Here is a 16,317-nt window from a genome sequence, read left to right on the forward strand (position 1 = left end):
TATGGGTTTTTGTTGTTGTTTTTGTTTTTTCTCTGTGTGTCTTTGAAGCCTCTCCTGGCACTTGTTCTGTAGACCAGACAGGCCTCAAACTCAGAGATCTGCCTGCCTCTGCCTCCCAATTGCTAGGATTAAAGGCGTGCCCTACCACTGCCAGACTTTATGTTTCTACCTAGATGAAAACAATGAGTTAAGTCCATATATGTTATGTTATCAGGAAAACATCTGCCATAATTTCCCCTCTCTCATATGCAGATAACCCAGGCATGTGGATTAATGTGTGAGCACTGGTACACCCATTCTTGTGGCATGACAATAGTTTGGAACTCATATATGCTCTCGAGGCTTCAAGCTGCCTCCCCGCTGTCTAGAGAAGGGTTGAGTCAATACCAGCAGCTGTGTTAGTTTTCTATTACTGTATAACAGATTGATACAAATTTAGTAACCTGACTCATTTATTAGCTTATATTCTCTGTATGTTAACAGTCCAGTCACCATGGCCAGTGTCTCTGCTGGTGACTCCCAGTGCTTGGTGTCACAGGGTAAGTTTCCAGTCTTACCTCATCTGGTGGCTCCAGGTGGAGGGTCTACTTCTTTTTTATTAGCGGTATTCAGTTCCTTGGGGGTATGGGACTTAGGTCCCTGTTCCCTTACTAGCTGTCAGTCAACAGTAGCTAGTCTCTACTCTTAGGCGGTTTGCATTTTTTGCTCAGTGCCCCACCCCTATCTAACCGGCAAGCCTAAATCCCTCCAGTTTCTCTTCCTACAACTAGCCAGAGAAAGCTCTCCACTTTTAAGGGCTCCTGTCATTAAGACAGACCCATTCAAATATCCTCCTTTTGTGGTAACCATGACAACATAATGTGTGTGGGAATGACATCTCCTCTCTCATAGCTTCTCAGAACTGAGGCATAGAATGCTGGGGACACAGGATGATACAACCCACCAGTGTCCTGGTTGTCCGATGAGGTGAGTAATCCAGAGTGGCACCAGCAGGGAGCAAGGCACCAGAATTCTCCTGGGTAGGCAACCTGGCTCTTAGGGAGGACAAAGCCAGCAAGAGCTGAGTGCCCGTGAGGCAATGGCCCTTGTCTGGTTTGCCATCTTCCTTCCTAGAGATACAGATCTATCTCTGTGCTAGGAGGAAGTGACATTTCTGTTTTGCCTTATAGGACACCAATCTCTAAGTGCTTGAGGGCCACTAAATGCCCTTTGCCCTCATGCTGGAGCTCTGATATTTGTAGATAGAAATCCCACTGACCCTCACTTCTCACTGACCCCCCCCCTCCACTGCCCACTGGCCCCTGACAGCACTGGAGTCCCTTCTGCTGGCTTCTCTGAGCCTTCTCCAGGTGCGGGCAGGAGCATCTCTCTAGACTGTAGTCTGGTGCTGAGTGGAGTGGCCAGCACAGCCTTCACTCTTCTTGGAATTCACTTTTAGATTCATCTCTCCTGTGTTTGAGCTCTCATTCTAATTCAGCTTCCTTTAGTTCCCTTCAGCTCCTTGGGAACATGTCTTCAAGGTGCCAATTTCTGAACCTTTCTCATTAAGATTTGTGTTCTGTGAGCTGCCTCTTCTCTTTTTATTACCGCTATTACTTATTTGTTAGGCTTTTCTTTCATTCTCTCTGGCTTTTCAAGATAGGGTTTCTCTGTGTAGTTTTGAAGCCTGTCCTAGAACTTGCTTTGTAGACTAGGCTGCCCTCAAACTTAAAGCGATATCCTTGCCTCTATCTCCTGAGTGCTGGGATTAAAAGTGTGCACACCTGATTTCTCTTATATGTTTAAATGTTTAAAACTATTGCTGCCCAAATTGGCCTCAAACTCGCTTGGGAGTGCTGGCATTATAAGCATGTGCTTGCTACCCCACCTCACCCCAATGCAAGCTAGTTACTCAACTGAGTCACGATTACATTAGTGTGTGTGTGTGTGTGTGTGTGTGTGTGTTCATGTGTATTCATGTGCATGGGGAGGCTGAAATTCAATCAAACCTCAGGTGTTGCTCCTCAGGAGACACCCACATTTTAAAAAATCATTAAATTTTACTTATGTGTATATGTGCATGCACGATTGCTGTGGTACCCTTGTGAAAGCTGGAGAATGACTTGCCGGAGTCACTTCTCTCCTTCTACCATGTAGGTCTCAGAAAATCAAATGTGGGTCCGAAGGCTTAGTAGCTGGTGCCTTTTCCCACTGAGTCATCTGTTTAGCTCCAAAGATTTACTTACTTTTATGCATATGAGTGTTTTGCCTCATGTATGTATGTGCACTACATGTGTGCCTGGTACTTTTGGAGGCTAGAAGAGGGTATAAGGTCCTCTGGAACTGGAATTACAGAATGTAATTCCACCCTGTGAGTTCTGGGAACAAAGCTCAGGTCTTCAGCAAGAGAAGCAAGTGCTCTTAAACGTTGAGTCATCTCTCCAGCCCTTCACCTTATTTGTAGAGTCAGGGTCTCTCTCTTTTACCTGGAACTGGTTAATGCACCTGGACTGGCTAGCAGATGATTTCAGAGATCTGCCTGTCTTTCTCCCTTAATGCTGGTATCACAAGTGCACATCTGGCTTTTTTACATGGGTTCTGGGGTGGTCAAATTCAGGTCCTCATTTTGTTTACCAATTGAGTTGTCTCCCTAGCTGTTCCCTATATATATTTTACTTAAATTTTGTTGAGAATTCATACACAGGGGTTATATTTACATCATTTCCATCATCCCCTCTTTGCCTTCTAACTTTTCCTATGTTCCTTTCACTCCCTCTCAAATTCATGACATCTATAATTATACTATTATACATATATCCATGTACATATGCACGGGCAGACAGATGCAATCTGTTGAGCCCATCTATGTGTACATGTCTGACCACTTGTGTCTGGATAACCTATCAGAGATCAAGTCCCTGAAGAAAACTGATTTTCCTTTCAGCACCATTGGCTGCCTATAGCTATTCATCTGGGGCAAGGCCTTGTGAAATCCCCTCCACCCACATAGGCACACCAACTCACTACATAGGTCTTGTTTAGGCAACCATATTGTTGAGATTTCACGGGCAAAGCAACCCTATCATGTCTAGAGCACACTATCTAGCAAAAGACATCTTGGTCCTCTAGCTCTTCGACTCTTCCTGCCTCCTCTTCCTAAGGTGTAGGGGTTGCAATATAAATGCATACAGTTGGGGCTGGGCACCCCACAGTCACTTATTATCTACATTTTGACCAGTGTAGATCTCTGTAATAGCCGCTGTCAGTTGCAAAAGGACTCATTTTTTAATTTCTAAAAATTAATGTATTATTTTATGTGTATGAGTGTTTTGCTTGTATGTTTATATGCGTACCATGGATGTACCTGGCACTCATGGAAGTTAGAAAAAGGTGATAGATACCTGGATACCCTGGAACTGGGTATCATAGATGGTTGTGAGCCTTCATGTGGGTGCTGGGTATCAAACTCTGGTCCTCTACAAGAAGAGCAAATGCCCTTAACGATTGAGCCAACTCCCCCAGGAAGATCCTTGAAGAGAGTGAGAGCTACATTTTATGGGAGGGCTGCTGCTCCCATTTAACTCCTATTTAACTTTTTTTTTTTCTTTCTGAGACAGGCTCTCTCTTATGTATCTGTGGCTGGTCAAGAACTCACTACGTAAAACAGTGATTCTCAACCTTCATCATACAGTTCCTCATTTTGTGGTGACCCCCAACTATAAAATCATTTCACTGCCAAGGGTTGAGACCTACAGGTTGAGAACTGCTGATGTAGACCAAGCTGGGGTTGTAATCACAGAGATCCTCCTGCCTTTGTCTCCCAAATGCTGGGATTAAAGGCGTGCGCCACCACACACAGCTCCTCATATTTACCACTAACAAACATATAAAGAAAACATTGCTATCCATTGGGAAAAATTGGTAGATCTTACATATATAGGTGTTAACAGGAAGGAAAAAAGGAAGGAAAGGAAAGGGAAGGAAGGAAGAAAGGAAGGAAGGAAGGAAGGAGGGAAGGAAGGGGACTGTAGCTCAGTGGAAGGGTACTTGCCTCACATGCTGCATACCCTAGATTCAATCCTCAATCCTGCTTTAAAAAAAAAAAAGGATGAAATAAAAATGTTTCTAGTTGCTGGTGAGCTCTGGTCTGACCCAACATAAAGCCTCTCCCTCTTTTCTGGCTGTCTGTACCCAAAGTACCCAAAGGTATTTTTAGTCAGTTCCCAGCTTTTTGCTGGGTAGGAAGACAGAGGCAGGTGGATCTCTGTAAGTTCCAGTTTAGCCTAATGTGTCTACATAGTGAATTCAAGGCCAGCTAGGGCTACATGGTAAGACCCTGTCTCAAAAAAACAAAACAAACTACAACAAAAACCCCAACTCAGAACCTTTTTTTTTTTTTTTTTTTCCCTTGGTGATACAATGCATTTAGGTTGCAGGCTACATGCACATAGTACTGGAGCTACTCTGGCTGTATGAACCCTAACCCACCCTTCTCTAACCTTGCTGCTCAGGAAGTATGCTCTATAATATCACCTCCCATAGTACCCCATGTGTCTTCTCCATAGTATAGAAGCTGGCTCTTCCATCTGAAGTGCCGACTGCCTCCTTTCCACCCTGAATTCCTGTCCTGAGAAAACTTTGCTATCTGTACAGACATCTGCTGTCTCCCTAAGGATATGGTGTCCAGTTATGTGATGCTACCATGTGACATCTCATGGAGGAAAAAGGCCAGGGTTTCTATCTAGCTTTCTCCAGCACTTGGTACCCTACATTGCACACAGTGGGCATTCAATGACTACTTGTGGTCTGATGCGCAGTAAGGGTCCAAGTAAGTGTGAAGCAAAGCATGTCATGAGTTCCCATCACATTGCTTCAGGCAACAAATGTCTTCCAAAATGGTCCTTTTTTCCTGTCCTTATTGAGCTCCACATGTTTTCTGAGTTTTACCCATCTCTTTGAAACCATTCTTTTGCTCATTGGTAGAGCCCTTGCCTAGCATGTGAGAGGCCCTAAGCTCAATTCCCAGAACTGCACATACACAGCAAAGTTCATTTTATTGGTTCTGCTATCTTTAGGGCTCAAACAGTTCCACACAGTGCCTTTTATGAACCTTTTTCTCAGTATTGTTACGAACCAGGGCAAGGAGCTTAATTAGATGCTTGGGTAGTGATAATGGTTAATGTTTTCTTGCTGGTACTTAGCTTGAGCCTGTGAGTTCTCTAAATGACTTCCCACAACAGTTCTCAAGGTAGACATTATTAGTCCTATTAAATGGAAACGTAGGTTTGGAAACAGCTTTGATCTGAGCCACATTGCTAATTATGCACCAGGGTCTGGGTTGAACTCTAGATTCTGATTTCATACACCATCTCCTTTCTAAATGTGGGAATATAGCTGCTGTCAAATTTTGGAAAGCAGTTTAAAAAATATGAATAGCACAATTGTCGGAAAATTCATTTGCCTTGAGTTGTGTATGTATATGCATGCATGTACACTGTATGTGTGTGTATACAGAGGTCACAGATTGACATCACATATCTCTTATCATTCTCTATTTGGCTTTTAGAGACAGGGTCTCTCATTGAACCTGGGACTTGCTGATTGGGCTAGTCAGGGATTCTCTCTGTCTCTGCCCCCCAGTGCTGGGATTATAGGCTTTTTCCATGGGGGCTGGGGATGGAACTCAGTTGTTATGCTTGTACAGCAAGTCTTTTCCCCACAGAGCCAGCTCCCCAGCTTTGAGATCTTCAAAAGATTTTTTTGGTTTAGTAAGACTGCAGAATCAGACCAATGAGGCAACTATGCAGGCTCAGAAGAGATTAGGAGCTAGTTAGACCAGCATGTTGCTTCCTGCTGTCCTCGGTGTTTCCACTTGTTATGGATCTGGACGTGCACAAGACAGCTCCTTTTTAACCTTAACAACCATGCTACTTATCAGTATCTTCAGAGGCCAGCTACTGTGCCAGTGAAGAACGGTGGTGTCTGTTTTCTGTCCTTGTTCTTCTTTGGGAGCAAGATTGTACTTGGGAACAGTCTTAAAAGCAGTAAAGACACATCCTGTCTCTGACTGTAGAAAATTTAGTTTTTGGTAGTTACAAACTGGTTTTTGATATGATGAAATCCATTGTCAATGATTTTTGTGAAGTAAAGCAAAATTTAACATCCCTCTCCAACAGGGCTTCACTATGTAGCCCTGGCTATTCTGGAACTCACTATGTAGACCAGGTTGGCCTTGTCTCACATAGATCTGTTGGGATTAAAGATGTGTGTCACCATGCCTGACCTAAAAATTTACCTTTATTTTAAAAATATGAATCATAAAGTTTAATTCATAGTTTTGTTTTAAATAATGAAGGCTAAATTAAATATGTAGAGACTACTATTAATATTGAGCAAACCATCCTGTATATATACTGTTAAACAATACTATCATCTAAACTAGGCACATGCATGCAATCTAACCATGTGAGAAGCAGAGGCAGGGGGATTGCCACAAGTTCAAGGTCACCCTAGTCTACAGAGGCAGTGCCAGGTCAGTTAACAATAACCCCAACAACAGTAACAAAATGATATCCATCTAAGTAATCAGAATTGTGCCCGTCTCAAAAGGGGTGTGTGGATGGCCGTAGCAACAGAAACTAGATGCTGTTCAATCACACATTTTTATTACTTACTTTTTTATTTACTCTTGTTTTTTTCAAGACAGGGTTTCACTGTATAGCCTTGGCTGTCCTGGAACTCTGTAGGCCAAGCTGGACTTGAACTCACAGAGATCCGCCTGCTTCTGCCTCCCTAATGCTGGGATTAATGCATGTGCCACCATCAACCAGCCTCACACTTTTATAAAGTATGAAATAATCTGTAACCATTCCCATGAAGATTGTTATCTTTTATGGATAAGTGGTAGACAATATTAAGCTGACCACATTTGCATGTCAAAGAGCAATGCAAGCACATGTATGATACTTGGAAAGTTTTTTTTTTCCCCCTTAGGAAAGTTTCTTGAAACAATGTGCCTTTAAGTATTCTATCAAAAGTTCTACTCTATCACATTATTCTTACTCAGTGAAATAGGATACAAGGATGTCACTGACCAAAAATGGCATTAAATGTCAGGCATATGGTTACTGTACACAAAAGAACTGGGAAGTCCAAATGCTTATGGTATGATGTATGTTAAGATCTAATGGCTGGGGGCTGGAGAGATGTCTCAGTGGTAAGGGCACTGACTGATCTTCCAAAGGACCCAGGTTCAATCCCCCACACCTGCATGACAGCTCACAGCTCCCTGTAACTCCAAGTCTGACAACCTCACCCAAACATAATTGCAGGCAAAACACCAATGCACATAAAATAAAAATAAATTATTAAAAAAATGGATCTAATAGCTGGTTGATAGGCAGAAAGTGGAATCAAGAGGAACTGAAAATAAAATTGGTTACTTTTGTTGTTTTGCATTTGTTATTATCTTGGGGACGTTTGAATTTTTTCATTTTCTCTAGGCACTTAGGATGTGCCAGTTGATTAGAACAGCCATCCCCACCATCAGAGGTCTGCATATGTAGTTCAGTGAAGCACCCACCAAGCAAGAAAAGCCCCTGGCTTCTGCCCTTAGCACCGCAGAAGTCATCACTAGCCAACTCAAGTAGCCAGCTTCTACCAGGGATACATTGTGAAGCTTATTACAGGGAGAACAGAGTAGGGGCAAGATGGGAAGGTTTGGGCCTGTAGCAATTTAAAGTAGTGGATTTAGGCTAAGTGTCATTGTTAAGGGAGATCTGAGTGGAATTGAGGGGCGAAGGTAGATGTTAAAGAATGTCCTAGTCCCTGAGTGGCAGTCTGGAATATGCAAGCAGCAGTGAGAGGTTGGGGATTAATTCTGAGACCTACAGGGGAAAAAACCAAATCCTAGGGACTTCGTTAGCCATTGTAAAGAAAGATCTTATCTTCTACAGTAACTGGAACTCTGGTGGATTTTGATCAGATGAGACATGAGCTGACTCTCCTTGAGGGAGGATATTCTCCCTATTGTTTTGACAACAAACTGGGTTGATGGTGGCCAGGGGGGTCACTATAGAAGGTCACAGAAGTATAACTGGGATCACAGATGACAGAAACAATGTAGGTGAAAAGCTGTCTGATTTTGGTTTATTTTGGATGTAGAACTACACCAACTACTCTTATCGACAGAATGGCTATAAGAATGAGAATGAGAGGAACCAAGAAGCACTCGTGTTTTGGGATTGAGCTGCTAGAAAATGCCCATCAATCGCCATGGGCAGCTTAGCTCCATTTTTGAGTATGTGCAGCTAGATTTCAGGTAAAAGACGTTCATTTGTTTCTTGCTTCTGGGTACACAAAGTGTACAGCTAATATAGTCATAAAACAGAATGTCTTGGCTGAGGCAGGAGGACTTCTGTGAATTCCAGGAGGATTCTACCCCAAAAGACCTTAGGCGTGTGACACACTTATAATCTCAGCATTTGGGAGGTGGATGCAGGAGGATCATGAGATCCAGGCCACAGTGAGTCTAACGCCATTGGGGCTACCGAGAAACCCTGTCTCAAACAACAGCAACACAAACGAAATCAAAATAATGACCCCACAAGAAGTCACAGAGACGCACTGGACACTTTTCACACATTTCAAATGCCAGCTAGACGCTTTTGGATCTATGCCCGCTAGTAGCCAGTGATTCTGATTCCTTAAAAGTAACGTCACTGGGGGTTTGAGGCAAATAGTTCTCAACTGCCTCCAGCTGAGAGAGACTGGTGCTGGCCAGTTCTACCCCGCAGCGCCCCAGCTTGCCCTAGTGCGTTCATTTGCGGATGGGAAAGGGTTGTGGCGCGTGGCCGAGGCCTCCACCTTCCCCACGGCGCACCCAGTGGGTCACTTTGCGCGCGCCTGACATCTTGGGGGTCTCACCGCTCTCCCCCTCACTGGGCGGGGCCTCGCGGCGGCCAGCCCGCCTTCTGGGGGAACAGGGCGTGCCCTTGCGGTGGAGGCGTGGTCGCGCAGCCGTAGACACCGCCCGTGGCCCCGCCTCTGCGCGCGCGAGCCTGGGCAGGAGGGCGGAGCCCGAAGCAGGGAGTGCAGCTGCGGGTGTGTGGAGACCCTAGGAGCGGCGGAGCCGGCGCTCGGAGCCGCGCGGCCAGAGCTGACGGCCGAGACAAAGGCGACGGTGAGTGTGGAGAGGGCCCCACGGTGGCCCCGCGGCTCGAAGCGCCAAGTGCAGAGCCGCCGTCCGGAAAGCTGAGGGCGAGCGCGGCCCGGGCCTCGCCGCGATGCGGATTGGGGCTGCGGGCTGAGGCTGAGGCTGCGGCGGCTCCATTTTTCAGGTTTGGGCGAGGTCCTCACGCGAGGACCGGCGTGTGGTGCTCCTCATTCTCTGCGAGGCCGGCTTCCCCCGTAGCCTGTACCCTCCCGACGGGGGAGGCGCTGCGGACCCCTCCCCCCAGCCCGCAGCCCCGCCAGTCTGGACCGGCTCAGCGCCCGGGCTCCCGGACCCCGACTCCTGCCCAGCCTGCCCCGGACCCCGGGAGAGGAAGCCGGGCCGCCGCCTCGCAGTCGCTCCCGCGACTCTTACAGGTTGTTGCACCGGGAGCTCGCAGCCGCGGTGGTGAGCATTACTAACGGGTGTGGTAGGTAGCGGCTCGCTGACGTCGCGTTCCGAGCTGAGGAGCAGCCCCTGGCCGGCTCATTTCGCGTAACCCCGGGAATTCCTCTTGAGCAGAAGTGATTGCTGCTGATAACCTTTCGTGGACGAGTTTGGTGGTGATGTGCAGAGCTGGGAGTGGAGCTCAGTGGTAGAGAACTTGCCTTGCACGCCGGAAGCCCTGAGTGGTTCAGTCCCCAGCACCCCTGCCCGCCACAAAGAAAAAAGGAAAACTGTAATTGCTGTATTAAAGAACCGAGCTTATAATATGTGCTCAATAAAATACTGGTGCAATGAATGGGTCTCGAAACACTGGACAGAGCTGATCCTACTAGTAAGATTAGGCACATACTCTCTTGACTCAGATGTAGGACTATTGGTGTCCCTCGCTCCGTGTAAACTATTGATAACTTTTTCAGCCATCGTCAGCTTGGTAGACAGTACGCTTGAGATGTGGACTTTTGAGAGAAGTTGTTTTTCAGTTCTCTATTTCTTCACAGACCCTATTTCTCATCTTCTTTGGAAATAATGGAGGCTATAAAGGTGTTTGGGGTGTATTTTGAGGGCTAGATTTCTATTTTGTATGAGTAAAGCAATGTATGTGTTTTTGAGGGACTGTGGTATGATCTTGAGAATCTGTCAGGGAGAGCTCTGAACTTTAGGGGGAGGGTACCTAATGTCTCCCTGGTGGTTAAACATCACCGTGTACTCAGCATCTTCACTAAACACATATTAATTGCACAGACCGGTGTTGGATGCTGTTTGTGGAAGGGACAAAGCCCCAAATTATTTCTCTCTTAAGCTTGAGCATGAAGTTCATTCTGTGGTGTCCAAGTAGCAAATGAGGACTTCCTCAAACCTGCTTCATTTAGGAAAGGTGGCTGGAGAACTTCAGGAAGTGTTAATTCATGAGCAGTCTGCTTAAAGTTAATGAGTAACTCTCTAAGGCTAAGATTGTTGGGTTATAGTTTCATTTGTCAGCTTAATAAAAATCCCTGTAGGTTTTTAAAGTGATAGGAAGATTGGCTTCAACAAGATAGTGTTGCTATTCTCCCCTGAACTAGATTTTCATGCAGTGTTTTTATTGATGGTGTGATTTCAGATGTGTTTCAGTAAGAATCTTTGTAGTAACATTTTCTATAGTTAAAAAAAAAAAAAAAAAAACTTGTGTGGTGGTGGCAGCACTCAGGAGACAGAGGCAAATGGATCTCAGTGAGTTCCAGGCCAGCCTGTGCTACAAGAGAAAAAGGAAAAACAAAAAACAAAACAAAACAAAACAGAAACCCCAAAAACACTTCTCAGAGGTTAAACCAGCCCATGTTGCTCTTAAAGAGGACTGGAGTTAAGTTCCCAACACCCATACCTGATGTCTCACAGCTCTCTGTAATATCATCTCCAGGGGGTATGACGCCCTCTTCTGGTCTTCATAGGATGCTTGAGTATATGTGACATATAGACACAATTATATAACAGTAATTAAAAAAAAAATGGGCAGGGGATGTGGGTAGTGAAGCCTCTCATTCAATCACCAGCACCACAAACTGATGTGATAGTTTGAGCCTTAATGCTAGCACCTGTGAGGCTGGATGAAGAAGGATCTTGAGTTCAAGGTCTTCTTTGGCCTATTTAGTCAACTTGAGGCCAGCTTGAGCTATATTCAACTCAGAAAAAAGCCCTTGAAGATAAACTGGAAGCTTTCTTTTGTTTTCGATATTTTAGCCGTTCTATTTGATTTCATTTCATTTTTAACAGAGCCAGGGATTCATGCACGTACCAGGCTCTGGGTTCCATCTTCACTACCACAAAATAAGGGGTTGAAGGGTAGATAGAAATGTCTTAAATGAAGTGCCTCTTCAACAATTTTGTTTTGGCTCCTTGATTGCCTTAAAAAAAAATACTATTGAGTGGGTGGTATTGACAAGAGAAGGATTATTAGTAATAATATGTGGTGCTGTTTGGACTTTGCTGCTAGTATGACAACTATGATAAAATTGCTTATTAAAATGAGGGTGTGGGTTAGGCATCGTGGTATGCATCTTTTATCGTAGCATTTGGGAGGCAAGAGGCAGGTGGATCACTGTAAGTTTAAGGCCAGCCTGGTGTACAGATCTAGTTCCAGGCCAGCCAGAGCCACAGAATAGGGGAGGAAAACAACAACAAAGGATGTGGGCCGAGGACATGGCTTAGCTGCTAATGTGTTCAACATGCACGAGGCCTTGAGCTTGAGCCCCAGCACTATATAAATTGAAGTACATTACTGTAATCCTAGCACTGAGAAGACTGCTTACCAAGTCCCAGTCCAGCCTAAGCTACATGAGACCCTGTTTAAAAACAAAACCAATCAACAAAACAAAACATTCCCCCTCCAAAAAACAATCCAAATGGTGAAGACTTAAGATGTAGCCCAGTTGGTAGAGCATTTTCCTAGCATTCCAGACCTAGCTTTGGTCCCTGGGCTCTGTGTAAAAGAAGGGGTGGTGGTGCCCGGGCACATTGCTTCAGGAAGAAAGAGGTGGAGAGTAGCATTGCATTGATTCTGAACATAAAGTTTCTGTTGTCTTTTGTTGTTGTAGGGTAAGGCAAGCCAGAGCCTCATGTGTTCTACCTCAGTTGCACCCCTAATTCATTTTCACTTTATTTTTATATTTTCATGTGGTTTAAAAACAATGACATTATGTCCTACATTGACTTTTTGGTCAAAAGCATTGACATTTTATGGCTGTTCCTAGCGATAAGGGATTAGAATGTTTTGATTTTAGATAGGTAGAGATCCTATTTTTCAGTGTTTTTTCTTCTTCTTCCTCCTTCTAATAATAATAATAATAAAATAATAAAAATAATAATAATAATAATACAGATAACTCCAGACATGTTATTGGTAGAGAATCTTGATCATCTCTCTCTCTCTCTCTCTTTCTCTTTCTCTTTAAATGACTATTTAAAAATTTATTCATGTATTTTAGGAATATGAGTGCTTTATTTGCAAGTACCCTTACTTGCTAGAGGCATCAGATCCCATTATAGATGTTTGTGAGCCAACATGTGGTTGCTGGGAATTTAACTCAGGACCTCTGGAAGAACAGCCAGTGCTCATACATTCTGAGCTATCTCTTCAGCCCTCCCTTTCTCTTTTAAAAATTCTTTATAGATTTTATTTTGGGTGTAAGAATATTTGCATATATATATATGTGTGTGTGTGTGTGTGTGACACACGCACACACACACACACACTTTGTGTCTAGGGCCCATGGAGGTCAGAGGAGGTATCAGATTCCCTGGAACTGGAGTTAATGGATGGTTGTGGGCCAAGCCACCATGTAAATGCTGCAAATTGAACCCAGATTCTCCATAAGAGCAATTGGTTTTCTAAACAGCTGAGCATCTCCCCGGCCCTTCCTTCGTTCGTTCGTTCCTTCCTTCCTTTCTTTCTTTAATTAAATGAAAATTAAGATTTCTGTTTTTATTTATTTTTCTTAAATTTGTATTTTTTGAAACAAGGTTTCTCTGTGTAACTCTGGCTGTGCTGGGAACTTGCTCTGGCTGGCTTCTAAGAGATCCCTCTGCCTCTGCCTCCTGAATGCTGGGGTTAAGGGTATTTGCTACCACCACCTGGCTCTGTTTTATTTTTAATTATGTGTCTGGTATGAGTATGTGCATATCAGTGAAAGTAAGTGCCTGCAGAGGCCAGAGGAGGGAATGAAATCCCCTGGAGTTAGAGGTAATTGTGAGCCATCCAGCGTGGGGGCTAGGAACCAACCTTGGTTCCTCTGCAAAAGCACTATGTGCTCTTAACTGCTGAGCCATCTCTCTAGCTTTGACAGTTCTTTAAGTGTTACTTTTCTTGTAGGAAGCGTTACATGAGGATACACACCACATAGTCTCTGTCTGTAGAATGCCGTAGTGTCTGGGTTTTCATAAAGTATTCTATTATAGTCATATGGTGAGGAAATCACCTAATGATATATTTTGCAGAATGTCTCCAGCATTGAATGATGTTTGAGCCCTTCAGAAGTTCAAATTAATGTTCTTCAAAGTCCATCTCCATCATTACAAGGTAATGAAGATTTACCACTGTTTTTACAGTTAGCTTTTGAATTTAGTCAGCCCTTATGACTTACCAGTGCGTGAAATATTTTATCATTGTGTAGATCGTGTGAGCATTCAAATAGGACTCTCCAAGTTTAGACTTTGTTAGCTTTTTAAAATGGCTATTCTTAGGCATAACAAAGGAAGTCATGAGTACCTGAAAACAGAACTTTCTGATTTTAGGCTTACTGGCTGTTTACTTTTCATTGTAGTTGTTCTTAGGACCAATAAAAAAAAGTAACCCCTCAAATTTTAGTGGTAGAGAGTTGTGATAGTTTTAGAAGGTTTATTTCTCGTGGGAAGTTATTTGATAACATTCCATGACTGCCCAGTAAAGAACATTGAGCTGGCTGTGATGATGTCTGATATAACACACTTCCTGCTCAAGGGTGACTGCTCACCCTTGGCCAGCTTGAGGATCCACAAGAGTGGGGTCTATGTTAGTTCCCCATGGCCAATGGAAGGAGGACTGTCTTTTGGTTATTTAATAATCCCCTACAGAGATCTGAAACAAGTGATTGTTACTCAGTGTATTTCTTCTAGATGCTTTTGAGCCCAAGGCTCACAATCTGAGAGTTCCAGGTGGACAGCAACCTGGGCTGGTAGATTACTGTGGCTTGAACAGCAGCTTGTGTGTGTGTGTGGGCGTGTCTTTGTGACATAACACTATTTTCATTTCTTCTTAAATGTGAGTAGTGTTCAGAAAGAGAAGGTGAGGGTCATGAGGTCAGGATGAGCTGTCCGTTCTGAACGTGTCTGTGTACTTGGATGTATGTGTGTGCATACGTGTAAACAGATGGTTGAGGGAGGAGATGGAGGAAGTAGAGAAGGTAGTGGATAATCGGGAGGTAGAGTTCCTTGGTAGAGAGTAGTTATTACATATAGCTGTGTCTGGTACTGGGGAGGTAGTTCAGCAGCACTGGCTGCTCTTCCAGAGGAGCCTGGTTTGATTCCCAGCACCCACACAGCAGCTAACAGCTGCCTGTAACTCCAGTCCAGAGCATCAGACACTCCTCTCTCTCCTGGTCTCTGAAAGCACTGCACACACTTGGTACACAGACATACATGCAGGCAAAATGCTCATTAATGTAAAAATAAAGGCAAGTCTAAAACAAATATAGATTGGCTGATGGAGAGTTACTTGATGGGTAGAGAATTTCTGTTCTGCAGATGAGAAGTTCACAGTGAGATGTTTGACATAACTCCCAATATACTGAAAATTGCTAAGATGCTATATATTTTACCTCAGTGAAAAATTAAATTGGCAGAAATGTTTGTATATACACATTTTGAATAAATATGTCAGAATTATTGACAACATCATTGGGATGTGGTAAAGCTTTGCTAAGAATATAAGAATTAATAATTTTTAGTATTAAAAAAAACCCTGTATGTTTTCAAAGTATTACACCAACTTTGAGTTTTTATTTGAGGCTGAGTCAAGCCCAGGATGATCTTATTTATAACTGTTGGAATATTTGAAATATTGAAATTTCCTCCCTCCCTCTCTTCCCCTTTTATTCCCTTCCTCCCTCCCTCCCTCCCTCCCTCCCTCCCTCCCTCCCTCCCTCTCTCTCTCCCTCCCTCTCTCTCTCTCTAATAATTGGTTCTTTGAGAATTCTGTACAATTGAGTTTTGATCATATTCACTCCTTCCCTCAACTCCCATGCTCATTCCCCTTCATAACCAATCCAACCCAACTCTGTGTTTTTATTTTTTTTCCTCCCCATCCATCAAGTCTAATTTGGGCTGCCCATATATTCATGGGTGTATGACCTGCTAGAGTGTGGTCATCTAGTGACAGCACTCAGGGAAGATTGATTCCCCTCTTTCAAAAGCTACCAGTTGCCAATAGTACCTCTGCTAGGGGTGGGACTCCATGCTCACCTCCCTTCTCCATGCTGGGATTTTGGACTAGCTTGAGCTTGCACTGGGTTTAATGTATGCTGTGATAACTACCGTGAGTTCATGTGTGCAGCTGCCTGTGTCTGGCAGACAGTTTCCTTGTGCTCACTTAACACCCCAGGCTCTTAGTCTTTCTCCTCTTTCCTTTGAAATGATCCCCAAGTCTTGGGAGGAGAGGATATACAGTATAGCTGTTCCATTTAGGGTTGAATATTCTGTAGGCTCTCATTCTCTGCACCTTGTTCACTTGTGGGTCTCTGTTAATTGACATCTACTGTAAGTAGAAGCTTCATTGGTGAGGTTGAGAGATGCAGCAATGTATAGACATACAATGTCATTAGGAGTCAGTTTGATACTTTGTCTATTTAGCAGAATAATAATGCTATTTAACAAAAAATAAAAACCCAAAGACATATTGGGTTCAGGCTTCAAGCAAAGCAGCCAAGCCAATAGATCTTACCTCTACCAAGCTGAAATTGAAATCCTGTCTCCATGACATCCTCGGAGGCAAAAGTTTTGAGTTCCTGTCTCCTCCTGCCTTATATTCCTTTCTCTGCCAAGCCACAGTGATAACTCCAGTCTCTACCTCCCTAGTGCTGGGATTAAAGGCATGTGATCCCAAGATCAAAGGTGAGCTCTATTACTCTTCACTCTTGTGTAGGTCAAGGTGGCCTCCAACTGAGAGAGATCGA

At 43.9% G+C, this 16,317-nt stretch overlaps 1 protein-coding gene across 1 annotated transcript in view; it reads left to right on the forward strand.

The window, feature by feature from the left end:
• Positions 1 to 493: 493 nt before the first annotated feature.
• Positions 494 to 16,317, forward strand: part of Cdc42se2 (CDC42 small effector 2) — a 79,458-nt gene continuing 63,634 nt past the window's right edge. Inside the window, exons 1-2 of the mRNA XM_051181606.1 lie at positions 494 to 539; positions 8,964 to 9,160. Coding sequence (XP_051037563.1) covers positions 494 to 539; positions 8,964 to 9,160 — 243 coding nt within the window. The remainder of the gene's footprint in view (positions 540 to 8,963; positions 9,161 to 16,317) is intronic.

This window comes from Phodopus roborovskii, unplaced genomic scaffold, assembly GCF_943737965.1.
Source record: "Phodopus roborovskii unplaced genomic scaffold, PHOROB, whole genome shotgun sequence".
In the NCBI taxonomy this organism is placed as follows: domain Eukaryota; kingdom Metazoa; phylum Chordata; class Mammalia; order Rodentia; family Cricetidae; genus Phodopus; species Phodopus roborovskii.